Below are 22,672 nucleotides of genomic sequence, written 5' to 3'. Positions count from 1 at the left end.
CTAGGCCACACACAAGTTGGCAGCAATGACCAAGTGTAGGAACGCCATTTGGGGTGGGTCTTCCTATTTGGCCGCTATATATACAGTGGTACCTCGGTTTGTGACCGCCTTGGGGAGCGACCGCTTCGGTTTCCAACCACCGCAGACCCAGAAGTGTTTACATCCAGGTTCCGCAGCACTCGGATGCACAGAAGAGATCTGCGCAGCGCACGCGTGTGCAGAAGCGCTTTATCGGCACTTCATGCACGTGCAGAAGTGCGCCTCGGGGAGCGACCAACTCGGGGAGACACCGGCTCCCCGGAACCAATTGTGGTCACAAACCGAGGTACCACTGCATAGACTTGTCAGGTGGAGATTTCTCAGTGCTAAGGCTGATTTATTTTCTCCCACAATGAACTCTGATCTGATGTTCTCTCTCTTCCTTTGGTCACTGTTAACTCCGCGGGAGTTTTCTAACCAATGCTATCAACTGTTAAGTCTTTGAATCCAGCTGCTAAATCAGTGCAGAAGACTGCACAGCACAGCTCAGGTCCGTTTAAAGTTAACGAGCACTTTGCAAAGCACTTTGCAGCACACTTGCAAATGACTCACGCTGCTGCACTTTAGTAGGCTTTGTAGAACCTCAGGTGAAAGATCAAAGCAGAACTCTACACAAGATCTTTGCCGTTTGGAACAAAGAAAACATTGTTGCATCCCTTTATTCCAAGCTCTGGCAAACAGGTCTCGCAGTTCAGGCTTAAAGTGAGCATGAAGCAGAGCTCTGCCCAAATCAGAATCCTGACTCTGGATTCCAGGTAGGGCAGAAGCCTTTCCTGACCATATGGAAGATCTGCTGCTTCCACAAGGAATGCTCTAGTTCTTCCCTATTCAGGTAGTTTTAAAAAGGTGAAGAAATACATGAACAGGATGTTACATTTGTCTATCTGTTTATCTACACTCCTGCTAAGTTTCTAGCTCTCATGGTTTCCGAGAACAGCTTTTAAAACTAGAACCGTTGAGTCTTAAAATCTGGGAAACCAAGGCAACTAAACATGCTCCATAGATCCTCACCAATCCATCCCAGCAGCAAAAAGGAGGAGATATAGCACTGAAAGAATGTGGTATTGTTTCTTCACTGCAAGTGCTACAGCAGACAGGGAAGATTCTTTGCCATCTGTTTTGTTCCACTTGGCACTCTTAAAACACCCGCCTCCTCCTTCCTGTGCTACCGACGGGCACTTTCAAAGCACCAAAAATAAGCGGAATATATTTTTAACGTTTTGCGTTCCCTTTCTGCTGTGACATCCATATGAAAACTTTCCCTTCCAGCTCCTTTCCAGGAGGAAGCACTGAGGGAAAGGGCAGGGGGTGGAGGATGGTCAGAAGAAGTCCAGTTGACAGCGACCAGCAGAATAGCAGCGAAGAGGAGCCACAGGCCAGATTTGCCCTACCTTTCAAAGACAGAAGCAGGAGCCTGATCCTGTTAGGCTTTGAACTCCTGTCAGCCTCAGAGAGCATGGTCAGGGCTGATGGAAATCCATCAATATCTGGTGGGGCATATCCTTGCCTTAAAAGCAGGGTGGCTGATCTTCTGAAAAGCACGGATGGAAGGGCCCATATATATCTCCCAGCCTTACCTTCCAAGTCCCGGACTGCAGAATCCGGGACTGGCAGCCGGGTGACACCGGAAGTTGCGTCGACGTAACTTCCGGTGTCGCTTTGCCTTTCTATGGGCACCAAAAATGGCCACCGCCAGCTTCAAAAGTAGCTTCTACGCATGACCGGAAGTGCGTCGACGCAACTTCCGGTGTTGCCCCGCCCATCTACGGGCACCAAAATGGCTGCCGCCAACACCGGAAGTCGCATCTACGCACTTCTGGTCATGCGTAGATGCGACTTTTGAAGCCGGCGGCGGCCATTTTTTGTGCCCATAGAAGGGCATATCAGAAAAAAATGGCCGCCGGCAGGAGAAATTAACGGAGAAAAACGGGAGACGAAGTGATACGGGGGACCACCAGGAAAACGTAAGTAAAAACGGGGGTTTCCCTGGGAAAACGGGAGAGTTGGCAGCTATGCTCCCAGCTTGCATTCCACTGTGGCACTGAATTTCAGCAGTGCACAAAACTCCAGAGGAAAATGAGAAACAGAGGAATGAAAGGGTTGGTTAAAATGGTTAAGATATGCTAATACAGAGGCACAAACCTAGGCTTTGCTTCAGCTTAAAATGTGGATCTGCACACCCCTCAGTAATGATGTGTAAAAGTAACTTCCTGCGAGTCAAAAATGAACGGGGGAGAGCATTATGCGCTGACAGTTCTGACCTTCACAGAACACACCTCTACTTCTGTGAAAATGGGCACATTATCACTTTGGTGCTGTGGCTGGAAAGAAGGACTGGGGAGACCCTGATTCAAATACCCAATCAACCATGGATCTCACCGGGTGACCTTGGGTGGGCTAGTCGCTCTCTCTCAGCCTAACCTACCTCGCAGGGTTGTCTGTGAGGATATAATGGATCTGTGGTGTGTAAGCATCATGCAAGCAAATCAGAACAGATAGAGGATGAATTATCATTGTCATATAGCTTTTCCGCATATCCTCAATTAAAGCCCAGGTGTAAACTCCATGTAAGCTTTATGCAAGCAAACCACAGTGTATGCTCAATAAATGGGGAGGAGCCCCCAATTCACAGTGGGACAACAGTTTTTCTGTTCAACGTGCTACCATCTGCCTTATTGCAGGGCAGATTCAAGGGTAAACCATACACGGAACGAGTCTGCCCCTGCGGCCTTGATGGAGGTAGAAACTGTCTCTCATGCCTTGTTACGCTGCTGTTTCTACGGGGATATACTCTTGGTGTTTAGTGCCCCTGCTATGCAAAAATCTCCAAATGAATCTGAACTTCAATGTCTAAAATCCCTGGTAGAGGACAAGGATCCTGAGATCACGTTAAGGGGAGCCAAATTCTGTGTGATTGCCATAAAACTTAGGGAACAAGCTGTGCTATCATAATGATTTAGGCCTTGAATGACAATTTTAGGTTATATGTTAGCGACTGAGTTTTAATCTATATATTTTTAAACTGTTGCTATATGTGTATTTTTTACCATTGTGTCTAATTGCAAATTCAAATGTACCCCTATCGTTTTTTATGATTTCCCTGATGTTGTATGTGGGCTGGAACTGGTCTGTGACTGAAATAATGAATTCAACAGTTTTTCTGACACCATCTTCTGGCCCCAGGTATCTCAGCTTTGTTCCCTGCACCGGTGAGTGACTCATTGAGCAGATACATAAAATATAATGAAGGGAGGGAAGGAAGGAAGGAAGGCTATAATGTCGTGACCATCGACTCTATACAAGGGAACAAACTGACTCGTGACCAGCTAAGCCAAACCACCGCTGCACAGGCCAAACCACACCATATCCTCCTCAGAGTTAATATATGCACTGCCTCATTTATTTGACCTCGCCAATAAAAGCTGTGCATTTTTTATTTGCCCTTATTAGGACAATCTCTGTTATCAACCTCTGGGCCCTAAAGTTTACTTTGCAAACATACACTGCACATCAGCAATAAAAAAGCAAAATAAAATAAAGCACGCATCAGAAATTAAAAGGATCAGGGAAGAAATAAAAGCCTGGGAGTTCAGTTGGGTTTGCGCAGCTGCATCAGAATTTGTGACCAATTTAAAAAAAATGTTTTTGCTTTTTTTTAAAAAAAAAGAGTAATCTTGTCTTCTTGATAATTTTAGCTCTGCTAAATTTTTTAATTTTAGCTCTGCATCCTGTAACATGTAAAAGTACAGAGTGCCTCTCAGCACATGCCGAGTGCATTTGCCTGATTACCAGCGAAGCAAACTCTTAGTTGGTGCTTAGGCAAGTCTGAACCCTGCACCTCTCATTTTATGGACTAAACTGTATTAAATTCATTAGACGTAGCTTGAAGATGGCTTGCTTATACGCTGACTGGGGGTTGCTTTTAAACCAATTCAACACTAAGCCAGGATTCTTTGAAAGCCAAAGTAAACACAAGCAAAGTATCCAGAAGGATCAATATTCAATTATGACAGAATCACTGCTTGCCAGTTCAGGGTGGCCGGTGGTTGTGACCTATCACGGCAGCTCCACTAGCCCCCAGAACAATGCCATCGTGCAGGCAACTGTTTGCTTCCTCCCCGGCCACTGTGGAGCATCACAGGTTCCCACCAGACCTGATTTGAAATATCCTCCAATCCTCGGTGGCCTGGGGGGTGGGGCTTGGGGAGTGGACCCGAGTGTGGCAGTCTTCATTCAGGTCCGCTCCCAGCCTATATAATGCAGCTGGTGCTGCTTTCGGCAGTACACACATTCAGCCAGGAGCATCACCCACCCACTGTCGTTATTGCCTTTGTGTTGGTGTCCTAACCTTTTCTTCCAGGATGTTTTGTGGGCTTTGCTATGGTTTTGTAAGGGTTGCCCTATTCGGAGCCGGGAAGGAATTTTCCCTGCTCTGCAGGTTTTGCCTTCCTTAAAGGTAAAGGGACCCCTGACCATTAGGTCCAGTCGTGACCGACTCTGGGGTTGCGCGCTCATCTCACATTATTGGCCGAGGGAGCCGGCGTATAGCTTCCAGGTCATGTGGCCAGCATGACAAAGCCGCTTCTGGCAAACCAGAGCAGCCCATGGAAACACCGTTTACCTTCCCGCTGTAGCGGTTCCTATTTATCTACTTGCATTTTGACGTGCTTTCGAACTGCTAGGTTGGCAGGAGCTGGGACCAAGCAACGGGAGCTCACCCCGTCACAGGGATTCGTTAATGCATCGTAAAACCCTTAATGCATCGTAAAACCCTTGTACATGTCTGTACAAAGAAATTTGTGAAAGAATTTTTTATGAAAAGACACTTGGAAGCCATTTATATATATATATATATATATATATATATATATATATATATATATATATATATATATACACACAGTGGTACCTCGGTTTATGAACACAATTGGTTCCGGAAGTCTGTTCATAAACTGAAGCGTTCATAAACTGAAGCGAACTTTCCCATTGAAAGTAATGGAAAGTGGATTAATCCGTTCCAGACGGTCCGCAGAGTAACCGTTCATAAACTGAAGCGAACTTTCCCATTGAAAGTAATGGAAAGTGGATTAATCCGTTCCAGACGGGTCCGCGGAGTACTTAAACTGAAGCGTTCATAAACTGAAACATGGGTGTAATTGGTTCCGGAAGTCTGTTCATAAACTGAAGCGTTCATAAACTGAAGCGAACTTTCCCATTAAAAGTAATGGAAAGTGAATTAATCCGTTCCGGATGGGTCTGCGGTGTTCATAAACCGAAAATTCATAAACCGAGGTGTTCATAAACCGAGGTTCCACTGTATATATATATATAAAGAAATCACAGGTACACCTTCACTTTTACTTTTTGGGATGTCTTATTCCTTAAGACACAAGAAACTCCAATGAGAACGTACGAAATTCCATCCTTTTGAGAGCCAATTGGATTGGGGGGGGGGAGTACATCCAAAAATGGCACGGAAAAAGTTAGGGAGTAGGTGAGGGGAAACAACACCTTTAAAATGAGAAAATATTTTTTTTACAGTGGTGGAAAACTAGGAACACACAAACACATGAATGCAAAGCACACGCACACACAACCAAATACTTCTGTACGGAAATATTATTATTTCAATCAGGAGAGAGATAAACCTCTAGAGGGACCAGTGGAAACTGGCAAAGGCACAAATATATCATCCTGAATGGAAATAGTTTTCATTCAATGTACTGATAACCTTCTGGCTACAAAAGGCAGTGGTGACAAGCTATATTGTTCTGTTTTCAGAGATATAGCTATCAATAGACTCATTTGGGGAGAATAGGGGGTATTTAACAAATACGACTGCTAATAATATGCTGTAGTAAGAGTTAATGGAAATGATGGTTAAGAGACTGCGTCCTAGGGCTCAGAAGTCCCCCATTCAATACTCATTTTCTAAGAACTTAGAAACAGCTCTGCTGGATCAGGCCAGAGCCCCATCGACTCCATCATCCTGTCCTTACCACAACCAACCAGATGCTGTGAGGACAGGAAGCCTTCAAACAGGGCCTGAGTACAACAGCAACCCTCCCCTTCTGCAGTTCTCAGCAACCGTTAATCAGAAGCATTGTGCCTCCCAACAGCGGTGGAGATCAGGGGTAGTAGCCTTATCCTCCCAGGAACCGTTCAATTGTTTTTCAAAGCCATCCAAGTTGAGGGCCATCCACGCCTCCTGTGGCAGTGAGTTCCGGAGTTTAACCGTGCGCTGCATGGAGAAATGCTTTCTGCCCTCCAACCTTCTGCTTCATCCAATGGCCACGAGTTCTAGCATCATGAGAAAGGAAGGAAAACGGTTCTCTATCAACTTTCCATCCATACTTTTTTGTACACTTCTGCCATGTCGCCTCTAACTTGTCTTTTCTCCAAGGACATAAGAAGATCCCCATGGGATCCCCGAATTTCAACTTTGCTCCCAATCTTCTTTCCCACGCCAGCTGTCCAGACGTCTGTGGGAGTCCCACAAACAGGTCATGGGGGCAATAACCCTGCCCTGATGCTCTTCCCCGGTAAGGGCTATGCAGTGTATTGCTGCCTCTGCTCAGTAGGCAAGATTATATTTCTTATTCCCTTCCTTGAAGGAACTCAGGCTGCTGCACAAAGTCCTGTTCCCACCCACCTCAGTTCTGTCCTCATGACAACCCTGTGAGGTAGGTCAGGTCTGAGAGTGAGTGAGTGAGTAGCCCAAGGCCACTCTGTGAGCTTCCTGGATTATCCACCTGGTTCTCCCCAGTCCTAGCAAAACTCTAACTACTACAGCACATTCAAGAAGCCATCGTGCTTATCCTTAGCCCTCCATCTCTAATTATAGGGACAATAATAATAATGACCCACCACGCAGAACTGTTGTGGAAATGCAATGTAAGTGAGGTGCTAAAAGCACTCATAAAATCACTAGATGAATGCTGTATATTATCCTAAGTTTTAATAACAAATGCATGTAGAGGGTCAATTATTAGGCAGCCTAGATGACACCATCCATGCATAACAGGGGGGTATCAGCAGGCTGGGGAGAGAACCCCAAGGTCTGCAGTAGTACAAAAGCCCTAAGGGGGTGGGGGCCAAGACCCCCCAATGAAGTCAGAGCGTTCCCAGTGACTACATCATGCTGGCTGACTGCTGGGTGGAAAGCGGAAAACCATCTTGAATGAGAAATGGAATGGAACATCCCAAAAGTAGGTATGGCCGGCTGGCCGGCCTGCAGAGCAGGAGCACTCTACCCTGCAACTTTATTTTGTGGTTTTATTTTCTGCAAGTCCCGTTACACACTAAAAAGAGTTCCCAAAGAACCCATTCCTGGGGCCATTTTGGCCTCAGTTCTCACACAGAAAGGGCAAATCTGCCACATGTGCATTTTTGCATTTAATATCAGGTTATCATTTTAGAGGTTGCACTACCAAGTTGACCTGTTGCAATAACCTTTGCTTGACACAGCAGCTTTAGCTGACTTCAGCTCTGTTAAAACAAAACACAAAACAAAACCCCAGTAGTTTGATATGAATCTAAGTATCCAGAATCGAGGAATTTGGTTGGATTCATTCAATCTGTCAGGGATTTGGAGCCACTGAGTCTGCTAGGTCCTGCTGCAAATCTGACTCGCTTGAGTAAAGTTTTTTATTACCTATGATTCACAAAAGGCTGAGTAACTTGCGAAGCTCGTTGGTGCGATGCTGTGGGACATGTAAGTATCGAAGGAATGTTTAATATTTACTTCGTTTTCTGTCTGCTGCCCGTGTGATAACAAAGTCACCGTCTAGATACCTGTCTGAGCCTTTATCCCTTTAACAGGGAAGAGACACTGAGAGGCTTTGAGTCAGGCAGCCTGATGACCCTCAATCATGATATGGGCATGTGTCACCTTCTGACAAAGCTGATTGATGAATGAGTGGGAAGGGTTGAGCTGATAGTTGGAGATATGCTGGAAGAATCACAGAACTATGTGGAAATGCCAAACGGGGTTGACTTTAGCAAGACAAAAAAAACGAGCCCCTGTGGTTAACTGTCTACATGGTGCCACTCATCTCATTCAGCTGGAAGAAATATCTACCACTATGCATCAATTTATCCAGATTCAGTGTATGTAATCTTGTCAAGTCTCCTTTTGGAGGGAAATTGTATAATTACCTCTGCAGATTTTCATATTATGAATTATGCCATAAAATCCACTGTGAATTTTAAAAAACAACAACTAATAAATTGGGCTTTTAGTGTTATCGGCCCAGTCCTCTGGAACACCCTGCCACTAGAGATTCAGCAGGCACTTTTCCATGCCAACTTTTAAGGGCCTGCTGAAAAATATTCTATTCAACCAGGCCTGTTTGTGCAATTAAGAGTACATCTCCCACAATGGCCTAATGTTGTTTGTTTTTAGTTTCTTTTTGCTTTTAACTTGTTTTTAACTATTGTGATTTTATTGCCCGGTTTTATGTAAACCGCCATAAGCCGCTGTGATATATTTTTATGATACAGTGGCATACAAATATTTACAAATGATAATTAAATAACCATTCTAACTAAAACTGAAACATTTGGATCCTTTGAGGGTGTGATTATTTCTGAATGTTTAAGGTACACAATGTTCATCTCTACTGAAGTCACTTTGTTGCCGTTGTGAAAGCAGGCTTTCTAAACTATCCCCCGTTTTGATTTGATTGCTAGGGTCTGCTGTGCCCTGCTTAGTACCCCCATAAAACATTTCTGCAAATTTCTAAAATCGAGAGAGCATTTCGCCAATAGCAGACTGGGACACAATGCCTCTCCTCAATACTTTAACGGGGGGGGGGGTAACGCAGCAATTAATACATGCAGTGCAATGATACAACTCTTCTCTCAATATCATACCACCAGATACCGCAGCACTTTCTATGCCCCTTGAGTTAATCAGTGTCTAGTATTTACCTGGAGAGTAATCAGCCTCCAAATTCCACATAGACGAAAGCTACTTCTATAACAACTAAGCAGCCAATTTTCATTTGAAATTTGATTGCTAGATCTTTTCTGAATGCGTACATACAGAGTTGTGGCCATTTTTATAAGAAAGCAAAATTTGACTACAGTACAGCAAGAGAGGGTGGAGGGGGCAGGGACGGAATCAGACAATTGAAAGCATTGGCTCACAGCTCTCCCAACATGTTGCAACCTATTCTACTTCTTCGAACCATCAGAGCCAATTTTTCTCCAACTTCACGAGGAAAACCCCACAAATCAAAAAGTTAGAAATGCCTCCCCCCCCCACACACACAAACAAACAAACAAACATACAGCATCAAAAATCAGGAACTCACATGGAAAGACCTGATAGGTTTCTTCTGCAATAGGCTCCGCTGATCATCCCTGGAATGCAGGGATTAGAGAACGGTGCTTTGCCGGCTGACAGCCTCAGAGGAAGCAGCTGAAAGAATGAGCAGGGTGTGGAAGGAGGGAGCAAAAATATTCCTGTTGCCTTCAGGCAGCTAGAGAAGATATTGGCTGCTTTCGCTCCCTCCCCTGTCAGCCAACTCCCCTGGAACGACCCTTTGGTGTATTCGAATCCTCCAACCACTTAGTCCCCTCTGCACTGTGATCACATGATCCCAGGCTCCCCCACCCCCCACCCCAGCACTACCTTTACTGCATTCTCTCTAGTAGAGCCCCATTTGCAAAGCTCAGGCCCATTCTTTTGCAAACACTGGAAAGGATCCTACAGCTTTCTCCCAGCTGCTCCGCTGTGATGTCACCAGTAAACAGATACCGGTCTGCGGCATAGAGGTTTCTTCGGTTTGGGTTTGCCTGTAGCGAGCACTGAGCTGCTGGGATGTGAAACACAATGCAAAGGTGTTTGTTTACTTGCAAATGCCCTGTTTGCAGCAGGAGCCGCGTTCCAGGTAAGCCAGCATGTGTGTGAACAGCGGGGCTTCAGGTCAAAAGCCTGTCTGAACACACAGAAGCACAGGGCCCATGGCATCTTAAAAACAAAATTCTTGTGAAAGGATGTGTAAGATACTCTTTTCAGTTATGCATGGGTATAGATTTTCTCTCTCTCTCATTCTCAAACATAAACTGTGAATTAGGGATAAGGAAATTGCAATAGTTACCGGTATGTCAAGGCAAGCATTTTGTTTTGCCAAACAGAGCAATCCTCCTTTCTCCACCCTCTGGGTTCTCCCCACCCCCCACAGAGCTGATTTTGGGGCCAAGGGAGCCTGTGAGGGGCAGGCAGAGGAGGGGGGAAGCCCTGTTGCACAAACCTAAGTCCTTGCACTGGGCTTCCAGGGACGGGACTTAGTAGTTTGGTGGTTCCCAACTGGTGGTCCACAGATCCCAAGGAGTCTGTTTAACTCTGCTGTATTATATAAACGTTCCTACAGTTTTGCCCCTAAGGGATCTTGACATAGTTCTTTACGGTGACATACAGAACTTACATACGTACATCATTTCATTTGTCTGCTGCCTTTCCATAGTTCAAAACATGCTCAAGGCAGCTTACAACATGAAACAAAAATCACATAATTACAAACATAACAAAAGTAGTCATAAATAATGAAATATCAAAGAGTACACAATCAAATTGAATAATTTCCACATAAATCATAATACGATCTAAAATATATTTTAAAAAAACAGCAACAACTGCCCACCAACAAAATTCACTAAATACCCGGCCCCAGAATCTGTTAATCAACTTCAGTTTTTGTTGCTGGAGTCAGTCCAGGCCCCACCCTCCCAGGGAAAATGACCTGCAAGGCAGAGAGCGGGTCTTCCAGGAATCGCAGCCAATGTGGTCTCTTGAACTCAGAGTCTTGTCCTGTATGAGGGAATGGCCCCTTTTGCCTTTCTAAGGAAGCTATCGGGTTGGGTATGTTCCACCACAGTCATTAAGAGTTGGCATGCTCAGCAAATTATCTGCAATAGTAGTTATGCAATATGATGTCAGGCCATAGTAGGAAATACGGCAGAGACGGTGCCTTGATTTTATACACATGAAAGCTGTGTTTCCTCTTTTACAAACATTTTATTATTATTATTACAGTTGTACCTCGGTTTAAGTACGCTTCGGTTTGAGTACTTTCAGTTTAAGTACTCCGTGGACCCGTCTGGTACGGATTAATCCATTTTCCATTACTTTCAATGGGAAAGTTTGCTTCAGGTTAAGTACAGACTTCCGGAACCAATTGTGAACTTAAACCGAGGTACCACTATATTATTATTAAAGGTTTTCTTGGTTTACAAAGATATGTGCAATGTCTCTCATAACATTTTTTACAAATCAGTTTCATTTGTTGAGACATTGGGGAGGAAAGGGGAAGAGAGGTAGATGGGGGGAGGGTGTGGGGGTGGGGTGGGGTGACAATGATTCTATTTTGCTTAATGTGTGTATTTCCACATGTGGTGGGAGTGCCCCAAAATCCAACTATTCTGGACAACAACCCAAATAGGTGAAATAGCCCAACAAACATTAGAACCTACCCCAGAATTGGCCTTGCTAAACATCTTCCAGGACAATAATGCCCACCTGCATCACAAAGAACTCATAACCCACTTACTCGCAGCAACCAGAAACACCATAACCAGACACTGGAAAGACCTGTCAGAAGTAAACATGGACCAATGGTACCAAACAGTATGGGAAACAGCCTGTGTTTCCTCTTTTAAAATGAAATGGGAACTCTTTCTGCATGTATTAGCAAGCAGCATGGACGTCCACCCAACAAATGTTTGGCAGCGTCAAAGGTGGCAGAACCAATCACCTTCCAAAAGGGGAGGGCGGGCCTAGATATAATCTCCTGACTTTACCTTCAGCAGTGAGGGGCAGCTGATAGCATCAAGCATCTGTTTCACACTGTATATGAAGCCTCTCTCCAGAGATGGGCGCTGTGCCAATAACCCTGGTATTACATGGAGGAATTCAGGAAAGGGAATAGCATAAATGCCTCACCTCTTTTTGGACAGTGCTCTCGAAGCTACGAACATGAGTTTGACCAAACTGCGGGAGGCAGTGGAAGACAGGAGTGCCTGGCGTGCTATGGTCCATGGGGTCACGAAGAGTCGGACACGACTAAACGACTAAACAACAATAACAGCAACTTTTTGCATGCGCAATTCAAAGTCTAAACAGGGGGATCTGAGCCCCAGTCACTCTCTCTGGATCAGGACAAGATTTTCACACTGAATATTGCTAAATGGCTTCAATTTATTTTTACAACCTGAAAGTTGGCTGATATAAAAGGGAAACTTTTGCTTTCATTGGCATTTATTTGTGCATCTGTAGTACCATTTCGCCTTCAATGATTTCTCCAAATGAACTCTGGTACATGTGTTTAACAACATTTCACGTCTGAATACCAGCTCAGTCCCCGCATGCTTTCACAGGGTTTGTTGGAGAGAAAAGATGCAAAGTGCCAGGAATCTCAAATAATGTAGCTTAGTAGATAAACATGTTGTTTTTAAAGAAAAAGTTGTTATTTTCACCTCCTGGTAGACATGGCATTTATTCTCCGTTTAACTTTACACTGAAGATGGAAGGGGGAAATAGATACGAATACAACTGCCTTATTTCAGAGATGCCAGCTTCACACACACACACACTCCAGCCATCTACCACTTCTCAGAAAACAGCCTCATTTGCCAAAAGCTTCACAAAGCTAATGGCACTGTGCAGGAAAAAGAAATGTGTTTGTTGTTAAAAATCCAGCATAATGACATTAACATCTGCTCATTGTTTAAATAATAAAATTAACTCTTCACTACCTGGGAAAGTCAAGACTGTCACAAACAACTTTCGGTTGTTGTTGCAGAATACACAGGAACTCTGCCTTTATAACGTACATTGCTAACCCAGCCTTCTGTATTGAGTCCCATTCAAATGCTTTCTTTTTAAAGAGAGCTTTCTTTTTAGCCCTTTAATTCTGGGTGTTGCAAGGAGCGGCAGATTCTTATCTGGTTAATTAAACAGGGAATAGGCAGCAGGAGCAGAGGAAAGCACCTGCATATTCAAAGCAATTGGAAGCAATTTGAGGTTCAGTGGCAATTACAATCCCATTTAATTTGTGAGCTAAACTGCATGCTATATGGGAGATCTCTGAATAGAACACTAGAGTTTTCTTTTTTTAAAAGGAAATATTGCTATGGAGAGCTGATCAGCGAAACAACGAAAGGGAAGAGTTTTGAACCTCCTCCCTCCATGTCCTTTCCTCCAAACAAAACCCCCCTTGTTGCTAGTTGCATTGTGGAGGGAGGGAAATAGAACTACTGTACATGCTATGGTATAGAAGCAGAATAGTAGGGTATACATGCCTGGTATAGAAGCAGAATAGTGGGGTTGGAACAGACCCCCAGAGTCATCTAGTCCAACCCCCTGCAATGCATAGTAGGCATAGATGGTAAAGGCACAGACAACAGAGAATTCTTGGCAGGCAAATAAGCAGATGGATAGAAGCAGGGGCAGATCTCTCCATTCCTCGTATGTCATTTAGTTACCATGCTGGCTCTGAGGAAGGGAAACCCTTTGTTCCACAGACAGCACAGAAACACAGAAGACTGGCTCTCTCCCTCCTCAACAAGACTTATTGGTTGAGGGCAATGTTTTCACTAGAGGTTAGTAGCCTGTGTGTCTATGCTAGATTTGAGGGGGGGCGGGTCTGGAAAGGATGATTACATAAGTATCTCCATGCTTGTATTCCAAATCAACCACCCTAGTCTCTTGGGGTATCTAGAGGTAGTTTGCTCCATGTGCCTTTCAGTGTACGGGTATAAAGAAAAATCTGCCAAAAGTATGGGACAGGGCTTTTTTAGTGTTGGCCCCAATTCCATCAAAAGATTGCCCTGTGGAAGCCCATAACAAGGAAGTAGGCTTCCTTGTTCCCTGCCTTCCACCACCAGACCAAAAATGGATGCAACTCCTTTAGTGGAGATATATCAGTGCAGCTTGGTCACTGTTTTAAAACGTAAAGTTGAAGCCATCAAGTAAAAAATCACAGCCCACGAGCTTTGTTTACTGCATTGGAACAGATTACCAGGTTTTTACTTATGGTTGCTGCTTTTATTGGTTCACATTCTCCATTTTAATATTGCTGCTGAATAGTGCTCACTCCCTGTATGCAGCTTCAGGTGGTTTTATTGGGAAAGTTACTTACAAATGTTGGATGCAACTAAATTATGAAGGGCAAAGTCGAATTAATCCAAAGTACAGTACAGGCTTTCACTCAGTTACTGGTACACAATGTTTAGGACATTAACGGTTGTTAAACACGTGAAGAAATATCTAGATAGGTTTCACGTGAACAGTTTATGTACCTGTTGTTATTATTATTATTATTTTAAAAACTCTCCCTTCTTCCAAAACATAATAGCCTCACAGAACATAATGGAGCCCTGTTCTATCAGAAGAGCATTCCACTAGAGATTTCAGAAAATGGAGTTTTCCATATTTTTGCCTTCTGGCAGCTCCCCTTTGTAAAAAAAGGAGTAGCAAGATGTCATATCGACTCCCTCTCTCACTGCAAACTGAAACTTGATTAGAAAACCACATTTCCTAGGACCAACTTCCATGTCGGCAGTCCACAAAGTGATGCAAAATCCAGCAACAAAGGAACATAATATTTTATAAATCTGTGATAGAAAGGAAGGCTATTTCCATCCAAGTGTTTCCTTGAGTTGTTTTTACTGCTGTGCCATTGGTGGTGAGGTACATTATACAAAGCCTAGAACAAAGACCTCCTTGTCATGTCTGGAGGTCAGTTAATTTAGGCCTTCCAACAATGTACTATAGAGTCATGCTCCTTAACAGAGCTATATCAATATAGCATAGAGATACTGGTTTTAAAATCATTAAGTGGAAGCCGTCGGGTGAAATCAAAGCTCATTACAATGAGCAGCAGCCTGAAGCATCCCTCAAGATATACTGTAGCTTACACGTCCAGATCCCATGTGGTGGAAAGGATGGGGAACCCGTGACCCTCCAGATGTTGTGGAACTCTTGGTATTCCTGGCCATGCTAGTTAGGGCTGATGGAAGCCGAGTTTGTTATGGGGGCTATTAGAAAACCCCAACGACACTCCCAGAGCTACAATTCCCAGAGTGGTTTAACAGTCAACCCCTCTTCACAGGAAACTCTGGGAACCGTAGCTCTGGGAGGGGAATAAAGGTAAAGGTAAAGGGACCCCTGACCATTAGGCCCAGTCGCAGACGACTCTGGGGTTGCAGCGCTCATCTTGCTTTACTGGCCGAGGGAGCCAGCTTCTGGGTCATGTGGCCAGCATGACTAAGCCGCTTCTGGCGAAGCAGAGCAGCGCACGGAAATGCCATTTACCTTCCCACCGGAGCGGTACCTATTTATCTACTTGCACTTTGATGTGCTTTTGAACTGCTTGGTTGGCAGGAGCAGGGACTGAGCAATGGGAGCTCACCCCATTGCGGGGATTCGAACCGCCAACCTTCTGATCGGCAAGCCCTAGGTTCCGTGGTTTAACCCACAGTGCCACCCGCGTCCCTTTGGAAGGGGAATAGGGATTGCCTAACAACTCTCAGCACCGTTAACAAAACACAGCCTCCCATAATTTTTTGAGGAAGCCATCACAACACTATAAATGTATGGCTGAGCAGGACCCAGCTGCTTGGCTTCTCTGTCTATGACACCAGGAAACAGCAGGAGGAGGGGCAGGAAGAGGTGCCTGAATAACGCTGCTTCCATATGGATACCACGTCATTTCTGCTCCTGTATTAGGTTTGAGCATGGTTTTATTCTGGGGATCTTTTTTAATCTTTGAGAGCTTGTCAAGGCTACAGTGATATAATAATGCTTCTTTGATGCAGCCTGGATAGCTGGATAGCTCAGTTGGTTAGAGCACAGTGCTGATAATGCCAAGGTTGCAGGTTCGATCCCTGTATGGGGCAGCTGTACATTCCTTTATGGCGGGGGTTGGAATGAATTATCCTCAGGGCACCTTCCAGCCCTATGATTCTATTATTTCCTTAAGTATTCAAAATAAGCAAATGAATAGTATCTTCAGGATGGGGACAGAATCTGCTTTGAAATATATTTTTTTCCAGGGAGCTTCTAGACTGTCACAGTTTGCACAAATCTCTCCCATGTTTGGGTGCAGGTATATTTGCATTATTCTTTAAACTGATTAGTCACTTGTTACCTAGAAGGTCTCCAGGTGGCTTACGTAAACATTTGTTTATTTATTACTACATTTCTATTGTACCTTTCCTCCAAGGAGCTCAAGGTGGGATACATGGTTCTCCACCCTCTCCATTTCACCCTCACAACAACCCTGTGAGGTAGGTTAGGTTGAGGGATGAGGGATGGTGGCTGGCCCAAGGTCACCTAGTGAACTTGATGGCTGAGTGGGGATTTGAACTGCAGCCTCAAGGTCCTGGCCCAACACTCTTAACCACCACCGCACACCGACTCTCAACACAAATGCATTTCCCTTTGTGCAGTAAGAATGTACCTTCATATTCCCACAAATGAAGTGGATACACTGCGATAAAAAAAAGCAATAGCTAAGCAGAGCCCTCGCACAATAAATCCACTCAAAAAGAAGGAGGAAAAGACTTTATGCAATAAGAAAAGTGAAAGAAAACTCCGGCCGAGAGTGCACAATACTTGAGAGAGAAGTAATATGACCTCAGTGCAATTTTTGTGAAAGCAAATCAGGGCAATTGGTGCTTCAATATAGACTTCACCTGGAAGCAGACAGTGCTGGGTCATACTGGCAAGCCTTTTTTCTTTTTCTTTTACAAGTGACACCTATGTGACAAAGCTCCCTGCCAACAGACCTGTGTACTGTTTTTTCTTTTGTTTTTTAAAGCTTTCTCTCTTGGGTTATTTTTAGCTGCTGCGGCATTTTGAATCTTCTGGCAGCTGGATTTTTTTAAAGTGCTTTTGCTGCTGCTGTCTATTATGGGAACAATCCAGTCCAAATTAAGCACTTTTAAAGTCCAAATGCTTCTCACTGAGAGAAATTTAAAATAATGTTTAACTCTGTCAGCGAAATTAATGGGACTTAACAAGTGTTTGACTTGGCTGGATCGTGCCTAATGCTGTGCTTCGCTTTAGTGCTATTTTGATAGGAATTTTATCTTCAGTTTGCATTTTGCACTATAGCTCACACTAAATGCACTGTAGGGAAAAAAGCAATTTGCCATATTCCTATGCAAACGAATAATAAACAAAAGAGCAGTCACGATGCAATCGCACTTGGGTAGTTGCATCCTCAGACTGGAAGCATGACACTGCAGCAAATGCATGGTGGTCTTGAAGACAAGAGCCCCAGACTCTCTGACTCTCCTCCCTCTAATGCAGTGGTTCCCAACAGGTGGTCCGGGGACCTCCAGGGGTCCGCGAGCTATGCCAGAGGGGTCCGCAAGATGCTATTAGAATAAAAAATATATTAAATATATTTTGTATGATAACAGATTTTTTGTTTTGGCCGCTTCCTGCATGAGCAGAGTCTAGCGCAAAACTAGAATTAGATAGAGGCAGTAGTTCTGCTGTATGCCGTTAGGTGGCGCTTTACGCAAACTGTAGCTTCCGCGAAAAACAACGCTTTGTTTACAAACACTACTGTTTTGCAAAGAAGCAGCGCGCGCATTCTACTAACGCTCACCTCCCCAAGATGCTTTGCGCGCATCGGCTTCATTTTTGCGCCACTGCGCAGGTACCCTATCTTCTCCATTCCCCTCCCTCCTCCCTGGCGCGCGCTGCCTCTTTGCAAAACAGTAGTGTTTGTAAACAAAGCGTTGTTTTTTGCGGAAGCTACAGTTTGCGTAGTTAAAAATGGACCGTTGGTTAAAAAGTGGTTCGTTAAAACGACAAAGGCCTACAGATGAAGAGGAAGATAATGCATTTGATGTTCAAGCAAGTAAGTCAGTGACTCTCGAACCGATCTTGTCAGTGTCCATTGAACCTAAATCGTCGGCGTCCCTTGAACCGAACCCTTCCAAGATCAGTGTTAAGCTTACTGGAAAAATTAGATTAGGAATTAATGGGGGTCCTTGTCACAATAGCGGCTCGATGAGGGGTCCTCGAGAAAATTTTGTTGGGAACCCCTGCTCTAATGCCTTGTGCTTCAAAACGTGCAATGTGACACTCCACTGCGCTGCATGCACAACACTGGTGCATACATGCCAGCTGAGGCTCATGCAAGTTGCAGTTCAAAGGAGGAAGGAAGAATGGACAAGGGTTTCGGGTTCAAATCCCTGTTCAGTAATGATCTTGGGTCAGCTGCTCTCTCTGAGGCTAGCTTACTTAACAGGGTTGATAAAATGGGTTGGGGAAGAGAATTGTGTGCGCTATGTTGGGGATGGGGAGAAAATTCAACTCAGCTCGCATTCAAAGGCAAATGTACTGAATTCATCTTTTCTGTCACAACACACAAATCGAAACACTGCCATCCTTCAAAATTCACCCTTCTGCAAATTTTGCCATGATGTCCTCCAGCAAAGTAATGCATACAAAAATAGGTATACAGTGGTACCTCGGTTTATGAACACAATTGGTTCCGGAAGTCTGTTCATAAACTGAAGCGTTCATAAACTGAAGCAAACTTTCCCATTGAAAGTAATGGAAAGTGGATTAATCCGTTCCAGACGGTCCACGGAGTAACCGTTCATAAACTGAAGCGAACTTTTCCATTGAAAGTAATGGAAAGTGGATTAATCCGTTCCAGACGGGTCCGTGAAGTACTTAAACTGAAGCGTTCATAAACTGAAACATGGGTGTAATTGGTTCCGGAAGTCTGTTCATAAACTGAAGCGTTCATAAACTGAAGCGAACTTTCCCATTAAAAGTAATGGAAAGTGAATTAATCCGTTCCAGATGGGTCCGCGGTGTTCATAAACCGAAAATTCATAAACCGAGGTGTTCATAAACCGAGGTTCCACTGTATAGTGGTAACTCAGTTTTCGAACGTAATCTGTCCCGGAAGACCATTCGAGTTCCAAAATGTTCTAAAACCGGAAACTCAAAACGGAAGCCTCGAAATGGAAACCTCAATACGGAAGCCGCACGGCCGGTTTGACTTCCAAGGCTTGTTCAGAAGCCCAGGTTTACGGCGTTCGAAAACCGAAACGTTCGTCAACAGAGACAGTTCAAAAACTGAGGTACCACTGTACTAGAGTAAAGTGTGCAGATAAATGCATACGATACTGAAAGTAACATCCCAAATCCCTTATATCCTGGGGAAATGCTTTGCATAAATGTTCGTATTAGGAAAGATTGCATACAAAAAATGTGTATGTTAGGAGAAATTTGCACCAAAATGCTGATAAATGTCACTGCATCCTTTAAAAATAAATAAATAAATTGCAAACGGATGTGGAAATGAGGAGAGCCAAATGTTAAGATTAAGAAAATGAGAATTAAAGAGAAACTGAAACCGGCAGTTCCACCCATCTCCATCGCCTGGTGCATCATCACTCCAGTGAAAGTAAAATAGTGAAAGTAAAAATAGTAAAAGTAAAATAGTGGCAGACATATTTGCCCATCCTTCCACTGCACTGACCTTCTTGGGAGGGATAACAATGAAATAATTGATAAATTTTGCATTGCTTGATGTTATCAAGGAGAGAAGAATGAGACCCAGGACTGCTGTTCTTGGCAACAGCCTTCATGCATCTGCCCTAACGTCTAGTTCCAGCCTCATTAACCAGGTCAGGATCAACCCTGCCAACTTAAGTACATATGAAACAGATCTGCGCAGCGAGCTCCAGCATAAATACCACAGTCTGTTTGGGTGGATACATTTGTCTGTTTTTCTTAAGATGTTCCCACACACCAAAAATATACCAATTTTACACCCAGGGGAAAGGATTCTGGTGTCCAAGATGTAGCGGAGTTTTATCAGAAAAAGAGAAATGTCCTCTGTTTCTGACAACATGTTGCTTCTATAAAGACATTCTAATACCATGATTGTTATCATGATAAAAAATGAGCAGAGCTAAAAATAACAGGATCATTTCACTATGCTAAACCAAAGCCCATTCTTCATGGAGTGGAATGAATTGCCTACTCAATTTTGCACCCTTTGCCAAACTTGTAAGGTTTGCTGATTCTGCTGCTTGAATATACGTGGTCAGTGCTTTTTTTCTATATAAAAAAAAGTTAGGGGTACTCTTTTCCTACTCATATTGAAATACTGCCCCCCAATGAGGCCAAACTTAGATTCACAAAATGTTTAGGGGTATACATACCCCTGAGTCCCGCCCCCCCCCCCCCGGAAAAAGTACCATACGAAGTCACTTTGGCTTAACAGATAGAACAAAAATCCTCCTCCCTAAAATATCCTTAACATAACAGCTGGAGACCTTGGGTTTGGAGATGAATGGTAAAATTAAAGTGCGTGGAAATAAACTGTGTTTTTGTTTAAATTTGTATACCTTCCTTCATCCACAGACCTCACAACTTAAAATTTCAGATGAACAACACAAAATACATAATAAAAACAGGGACAATGCAAACCAATACCCCCCACCTCTATCCCCTCCCACAAACACATTTAAAAGGGTATAGCAGGCATCCCCAAACTTTGGCCCTCCAGAAGTTTTGGACTACAGTTCCCATCATCCCTGACCACTGGTCCTGTTAGCTAGGGATCATGGGAGTTGTAGGCCAAAACATCTGGAGGGCCGCAGTTTGGGGATGCCTGGGGTATAGGATGTTAACCAGTCAAAGGCTAGGTAGAAGAGGAACCTTTTCGCCTGGCACCTAAAGGTGTACATAATGAAGGCAAGAGCTGTTTGACAGTGGAATGGGCTCCTTCTGAAGGTTGTGGACTCTCCGTCATTGGAGGTCATTAAGCAGAGGTTAGATGGCCATCTGTCATGGACACTTTACTTAATATTTTTCCATTGCAGGAGGTTGGACTCGATGGCCCTTGGGGTCCCATCCAACTCTACAATTCTATTATTCTATTATTCTAAGGTGCCAACCGAACCTCCCTGGGGAGAGCATTCCACAACTTGGGGGGGCCACTGCAGAAAAGGCCCGTTCTCAAGTTCCCACCCTCTGGACCTGCTGCAGGGTTGCAAACGCTTCTTGTCTTGCAAGGAAGCATGGGTGTGCCCGGGAGTGTGGTCAGGGGATAGACTTCCTGTCAAGCCTGTAAATAGAAAAGGGGCACTCATGGTGATTCAAGGCCCCCTCTCTTGCCTTGTGCACAAGGGTGAAACAGACTGTATGCCGAAGTAAAAGTCAGATGAAGAAAGACAGGCTAGCTACTCTCTACCTGCCACAATAGGGACCCAGGTGGCGCTGTGGTTAAACCACTGAGCCTAGGGCTTGCTGATCAGAAGGTCGGTGGTTCGAATCCCTGTGATGGGGTGAGCTCCCGTTGCTTGGTCCCAGCTCCTGCCAACCTAGCAGTTCGAAAGCACGTCAAAATGCAAGTAGATAAATAGGAGGCGGGAAGGCAAATGGCGTTTCCATGTGCTGCTCTGGTTTGCCAGAAGCGGCTTTGTCATGCTGGCCATATGACCTGGAAGCTATACGCCGGCTCCCTCGGCCAATAATGCGAGATGAGCGCGCAACCCCAGAGTCGGTCACGACTGGACCTAATGGTCAGGGGTCCCTTTACCTTTACCTTTACCTGCCACAATATTATGACTAGAATGCATGCAAAATTTTCTGTGGTGCATATGTGATTGCATAGCAGGTGCAGAGTCCCTCAGCTGCCTGTTCAAGGTGAAAAATGTTCCTTAAGCATAAACAGTTTGGAAACTACTGTACTGTACTAGGCAATGGAATGATCATTGCAGAACCTTCTAGAATTACCAGTCATGCCCACTCAATATCCAGTCATTCTCTTGTCAATGGAATGTTAGCAAGCACCTAAGGCTGGGTAAAGGTAGATCCTGTCGTGACCGACTCTGGGGTTGCGGCGCTCATCTCGCATTATTGGCCGAGGGAACCGGCGTACAGCTTCCAGGTCATGTGGTCAGCATGACAAAGCCGCTTCTGGTGAACCAGAGCAGCACACGGAAACACCGTTTACCTTCCCACCGGAGCGGTACCTATTTGTCTACTTGCACTTTGACATGCTTTCGAACTGCTAGGTGGGCAGGAGCTGGGACCGAGCAATGGGAGCTCACCCCGTCACGGGGATTCGAACCGCCGACCTTCTGATCGGCAAGCCCTAGGCTCTGTGGTTTAACCCACAGCGCCACCCGCATCCCTCACTGAATTCAATGGAACTTACTTCTGAGTAGACATGTTTGGGATTGCAACCTAACACATGAAACTGGCCTCTGTGAGATTATCGTTAGCTTCATTTAGTTGGGCAAAAGTTGTACGCTCTGTTCAGATGGGTGCCGGGTTTAAAGCTGCTAGATATGATCTTACATACCATCTTTTTTAAATATCTAGTTATTATCCTCAGGTTTTTTGGGGGGGAGGGCCACTATTTGACTAGCTGCTCATGATTAAAATTTAGCCGGATGCTCTAAAGGAACCTTAGTGGAACAAAACCATATCAGTTTATTTAATAACTTTCAAAGTGAAACTAAAGTCTTGTTCAAATCATGTCTCCTCTGATTTAATTAAATACCACCACACATACTGTAAGGCACTGGGAATCATTAACAGAGTTAATTGAAGACAGGAGATGATGCTTTTCTTTCC

General features: G+C 44.4%; 1 protein-coding gene across 13 annotated transcripts in view; it reads right to left on the bottom strand.

The window, feature by feature from the left end:
* Window positions 1–22,672, bottom strand: part of CALD1 (caldesmon 1) — a 184,163-nt gene that overhangs the window by 46,105 nt on the left and 115,386 nt on the right. The window contains exon 1 of one of the 13 annotated variants that reach the window (XM_035127501.2): window positions 9,357–9,620. The exons of the other annotated variants lie outside the window; for them this stretch is intronic. Coding sequence (XP_034983392.1) covers window positions 9,357–9,403 — 47 coding nt within the window. The 5' untranslated portion in view covers window positions 9,404–9,620. Of the gene's footprint in view, window positions 1–9,356; window positions 9,621–22,672 lie in introns of those variants that run through there. 13 annotated transcript variants of the gene reach the window in all.

This window comes from Zootoca vivipara, chromosome 10 (assembly GCF_963506605.1).
Source record: "Zootoca vivipara chromosome 10, rZooViv1.1, whole genome shotgun sequence".
In the NCBI taxonomy this organism is placed as follows: Eukaryota; Metazoa; Chordata; class Lepidosauria; order Squamata; family Lacertidae; genus Zootoca; species Zootoca vivipara.
The sequence above is the reverse complement of the archived record's forward strand: the minus strand, read 5'-3'. Positions and strand labels throughout refer to the sequence as shown.